The sequence below is a fragment of the Terrapene carolina genome, unplaced genomic scaffold (genome assembly GCF_002925995.2).
Source record: "Terrapene carolina triunguis isolate 2854851 unplaced genomic scaffold, T_m_triunguis-2.0 Scaffold192, whole genome shotgun sequence".
Classification (NCBI taxonomy): Eukaryota; Metazoa; Chordata; order Testudines; family Emydidae; genus Terrapene; species Terrapene triunguis.
The window spans coordinates 26,019,980-26,025,197 of NW_020664543.1; the positions used below are offsets into that span (position 1 = coordinate 26,019,980).

The 5,218-nt window shown below is 44.9% G+C and overlaps 1 protein-coding gene across 1 annotated transcript in view; it reads left to right on the forward strand.

Annotated features, from left to right (window-relative positions):
* LOC112111140 (myosin-8-like) overlaps positions 1-4,962 on the forward strand; it is a 68,475-nt gene extending 63,513 nt beyond the window's left edge. The window contains exons 2-4 of the mRNA XM_026654591.1: positions 3-35; positions 177-272; positions 4,675-4,962. Of these exons, the coding sequence (XP_026510376.1) occupies positions 3-35; positions 177-272; positions 4,675-4,827 (282 nt within the window). The 3' untranslated portion in view covers positions 4,828-4,962. The remainder of the gene's footprint in view (positions 1-2; positions 36-176; positions 273-4,674) is intronic.
* The last annotated feature ends 256 nt before the right edge of the window (positions 4,963-5,218 follow it).

Sequence of the window (5,218 nt, forward strand, 5' to 3'; positions counted from 1 at the left end):
AGTATGAGAGAAGAGTAAAGGAACTGACCTATCAGGTAAGGAGGGAGGCCCTTTGTGCTGTCACATCCTTCTCTGGGGAGCACAAATTGTTTTCATTTGAACCTGCAAGGGATAATTTTATTTTATCATATGGGCAAATGAACTCACCTCTTTCTTGCTTTATTAACTGCTTTCAGTCTGAGGAAGACCGGAAGAATATTCTCAGGCTTCAGGATCTGGTTGATAAACTACAACTGAAAGTGAAATCTTACAAGAGACAAGCCGAGGAGTCTGTAAGTATGAGTCGGAGGAGGGATGATAGTTACCTGCTAACGACGTAGGAATTGTACTAGCATAGGATGTGTGGCGGGTATCATAGGCTCGGGGAGGCTAAGCCTCCCCAAACAGCCAGGTGTGGCCCTGCCCATTCTCCGCCCCAAGGCCCCCTCCTGCCTCCCTCTCTTCCCCCCTGGTCCCAGCCCAGGCTGCTCCTCTTCCCCGAAGCGGCCTGGGACTCGGGGCAGGCTGGCCAGAGTGGGTTGGCCTGGACGGGGTAGCCGATGGCCTGGCCCGGGTGGTGCAGCGGGATTTGGGGCAGCTGGGACGAGGCCAGGGGCTAGCCTCCCCAAATGGGAGGTTCACGTGCCACCCATGCTAACTAGTGGATATAAGAAATTATGAAGTTGCATTTGTACAGCAGAACAAGGTTTAAGGATCAACAGAACCTTGATAATTCATGCTTATATCTGAGGAACTAATTACTGAAAGAGTAAGCAAAGAAACAATACAAAATCATAAAAGAATAATATATATAAGTACATTTGATAAGTATAGTTTATTTGTCAGTGTTTAGGTTCATAGTACATTATATAGAAGATTTAATAAATGATAAGAAAACTGAGCAATATAAGAATTCTACAGCATTTTGCAATTAAATTTTTGCTGAAAGTGGAGAAATGTTGCTGTTTTTTGTATATGCCAGTTAGGGACCAGTGCCTAAATCAGCAATCACTGACTCATGCAGATGAAAACCATATGTGCTAGGCACATGCATTTTTTTCCATCTCTCCCCAAAAGAGCTCTCACCTCATTGAAAATTTCTTTTTGCTACTCCGTAACTTTTCAAAATCTTCTCAACCTTGGAAAAGTTACAGAATGCAAAGTTACAGAGATCCTTTACCCTTTTGCTATTGTGCAACTTTTCCAAAGTTGAGAACATTCTGAAAGGTTACCTAGTGGGAAAAGGAAAAAGAAAACAAAGGACAAATGAAACATCATTCATTTGATCACATTCATTTTGCAAAAGGGAATAAGGGAAAAAAATGGATAGGATGGGGTGAAACAGTTTGAAATTCAAAATTTCGAAATTTTCAGTTTCAATGAAAAGCTGTTTTGAAAGGCATCTGTGAAATAATTTGTTTAGAAAAAAGACTATTTTTCATTAAAATGAAAAATATTCTAGCAACTCTAATGAATACTTTGCTTAGCTCTACTAATAACTCAATCGCAGTTGCACAAAAAATCTTCCAGATTTAGCATGTGGCAGATTCTTCTTGCTGGGTTTGTGGAGGGAAGTTTAAAAATAACAAAAAGTGCTAAATGATTGGAAGCGCACACCTGAGTCAGCTGGCAACTCAACTGCCAAGGCTGTTAGCGTGGCCTGATGAGGACTTGCCTCCGTGAACGTGCTGCTTGTGTTGCCTGCCCCAGGCCCAGTACAGATAAGGATGTCTGGTCTCTGCTGATGGGACAATTTGGAAGAGGGAGATTGTGAGTGTCTCATTACTCACCAACTCTTCCAAATCCCTGCCTTCACCTCAGGGGCAGCAGGATAATAACGTTAAGCAGAATGGAAGATCCCATGATTTAAGCTCTCTCTGAATTTTTTTCATCATTCCACAATTTTATGCAAATTCTCAGCTTTCATTCTAAACCAAGAATCAAATTTCATTTTCCTCTGCAAAGATCCATCCTTCCTAAGAAAGAGCGTTATGCTGCTGCCTTGGTAACCCAGACAGCTGCTTGAGGATAGTTAGGGACTGAGAGGGGAGCTGCCCGGCTGGAAGAGAAGAAAGGAAATAGGGAGCTGCCTGATCTGAGTCTATGCTGCCTGACTGGGAGAGAGAAGAGGGAAAATGAGTGGGAGGCAAGTGCTTCCTCTGTGAAGACCTGATCCAAACCTCACTGGAATTACTGGAAAGGCTTCAGTTAACTTCAATGGACTTTGGATCAGGCTCTTAGGGAGGACTAGGATTGTGACAGAATGAGAAATTCCTACTTTTCTCTTGAAACTGTTCCTCATTTTCTCATTCTGTTCAGGGCAATCTGACTCTTTGAATATCCCATACTGGTTCAAAGTACCCAGACTGCCAATCAAAAGATCACTTTCATAAATTGCAGTTGTGTGCACACAATACATGGCATACCTGACTGTGTGGAGCTCAGTATTCAAATGGTAGATTAATGGTGCGGATGCAACACTAACTCCCAGTCCTGCTCACTGAAACACACTGTGTTATCAAGGCTGTGTCTCCTGGAACTCAGCTTCAGGGTGGATGCACTCTTGTTGTTGGTGCTACAATGTAATGAAAGGTGGTTTGTTCATAGTCCAGTCCTGAACTCGGAGCATACAAACTGCAGACCTAAAACTGTCTCACAAGCTAGAATGGATGGCACTTCTCTTCTGGATTTTCATCACTTCCCTGACTCTAAGTGAATAGACTCCTAGTAGCAATTACATGTGCAGCATCATTCTACATTTAAAAAGGCTTTCACCTCGCTTTGAAAGAATTTTCTAACTTAGAAAATGGTGAGTGTGAGAAGGTCTGTACTTGGTTTTCAGATAAGAGATGGCAAGTGAGCGACAGAGTCTGGGCCTTCTCCTCATCAAGCAATTGTATCCCATAAAGTTCCAAATGCAGGAAAAGGGTGTCAGTCACAGTCACATCTAGTGGTCAGAGCAGGTGTTAGACCTAGTGGTTAGATAGCCTAGTTGGTAGCCAGAAATTGGAACCCAGGGTCAAAACTGCAACCAGAGTCCAGACGCCAGAGTCAAGTGTCAGGGACAAAGTCATCAGTCAGGAGTTGGAGTCCAGGGGCAGAACTGGCTTACCTGGAGTGAGGCAAGGCAGGGACAATGTTGGAGCCAAGGCGAGCAGGGCAGGAACAAAGCAAGAGCAAGGCTGGGAACAAGGCAGGAGCAGGCACTACCACAGCTCTGGGTACATGCTTTGAGCAGTTGTTGAACTGCTGCTGCTGCTGGGTTTAAAAGCCAATCTGCTGAACCTTCCAACCAATCAGGCAGCCTGTTATAGGCCAGCTGTGCTCGTTGAGATTGCCCAGAGACTGGCTCTGCTACAAGCCCTGATTCCAGACTGGCTCTGCTACGAGCCCTGAGTGCACCTCCTATGGACCCAGGGCCTGGTTTCTCAGGGTACTACTGAAAAACTCTTGCAATAGGGCTAGGGTGTGGATGTTCATTCCCATGACCACTAGTTCATTCTGTAGCCTTCCCAGTCCACCCCTTACTGGAGCCTTCCCCTAACTTGCCAAAAGTGGAGGATTCAGTGGACCAAGTACTCCTCCTGTCCGTGGACTGTTATGGATGACAGTGGAAGGTCAGAGCGGTTTGCGTATGGTTTCTCAATGTAGGGCTTTAAAAGTGTGATGTGAATGACAGATTGTATCTTCAAGGACTTGGGCAGCTGTAACCTAAAATGCATTGGATTCACACATTGTATAACACTGAAGGGGCTCAGGTATTGGTAGTCTGGCAGATGGGCAGCTAAATTTAAAGTTCTGGGCAGAGAGCCACACCTTGTCCCCTATGACCAGGTTGGGGGTGGCCTGACAGCCTCAGTCAGCATAATATTTATTGGCAGACTGGAACTGTTCCCTGAGCTCCTGGTGCACCTGGTGTAGGTGAGAGGCTTTGTCAGTGCGGTACAACTGTGGGCACAGCAGAAATAGGAGCCAACACTGATTTAGAAATCCACAAAATTTGTTGCAATTGCCATTTAACTTGTCATGCAGGGGGAAGTTGTTCTCATGGGGAGTGGGGTTTGGAGCTGAAGACAGCACAGATTGAGCTTGCAGGATGGCATGCCAAACCTACAGGGTGGCAACTTGGTCCAGCAAGGTATAGGGCTCCCAATATCTGACTCAGAGAGATATTGGCCTTTGTGGAATTCATGCTCCCTGTATCAGCTCTAGTTCTTGTATTGTTTTGTGCTGGGCTACTCAAACTGTCAGTGACTGGAATATGAGTAGTCGCTGTCTAGTGGTCAGAGCAAAAGTCAGATCTAGTGGTCAGAAGAGCATTTGATAGCCAGAAATTGGAGCCCAGGGTCAGAAACAGAGTCAGAGGTCAGAAATCAGAGCCAAGGGTCCAGGTTACCTGGAGTGAGGCAAGGCAGGAGCAGGGCTGGGAACAAACAGGAGGTATCATAGATATAGGTGAATGCTGTGAGCAACAGCTGCTGCTGGGCTTAAGAGCAGGTCTGCTGATCCTTCCAACCAGTCAGGGTGTGTAGCCAATCAGGCAGCCTACATTAGGCCAGCTGCATTCATTAAGGTTGCCTGGAGACTGGCTCTACTGCAGGCCCTGCTTCCAGAGTGGGTCTGTTGCAGGCCCTGATGCCTGACAAAGGGCAACTTTCAGCACTTTGGTTTTCACAACACTCTCTCCATCCTCAGGAGGAACTATCCAATGTCAACCTCACCAAGTTCCGCAAGATCCAGCACGAGCTGGAAGAGGCTGAGGAGCGGGCTGACATTGCGGAGTCCCAGGTTAACAAACTGCGGGTGAAGAGTCGCGAGGTTCACAGGAAGATTGAAGGAGAAGAGTGAGGATGTCTCCATGCTTCAAAGTGACTGAAGAAATGCACAAAATGTGAATCTCTCTGTCACTTTGTTGTATTTATTGGTTATTCTGTCCTCAGTGTTTAGGAAATAAAGATTGTAGAGACCTTTGCATACAAAGAATTAGTAGGGGCTTTTGTTTTTTACAGATTAGCTTTGGGGTCTTATTAAGGTTTGTGCATTATTGCATGTTTAATTTTAACTCTTGTCCTTTGCATGCATCCATTACAACACAGTCTTTAATTACCTGATCACATAATATTTCTCCATTATACATTATAACATTATTCACTGAGAGGAAAAATAGTGTTAAATGTGACACAAAGATTGAGAAAATGAGTGCTCAAGAGTAAGAAATTCCAAATGTTAATGTTGAAAG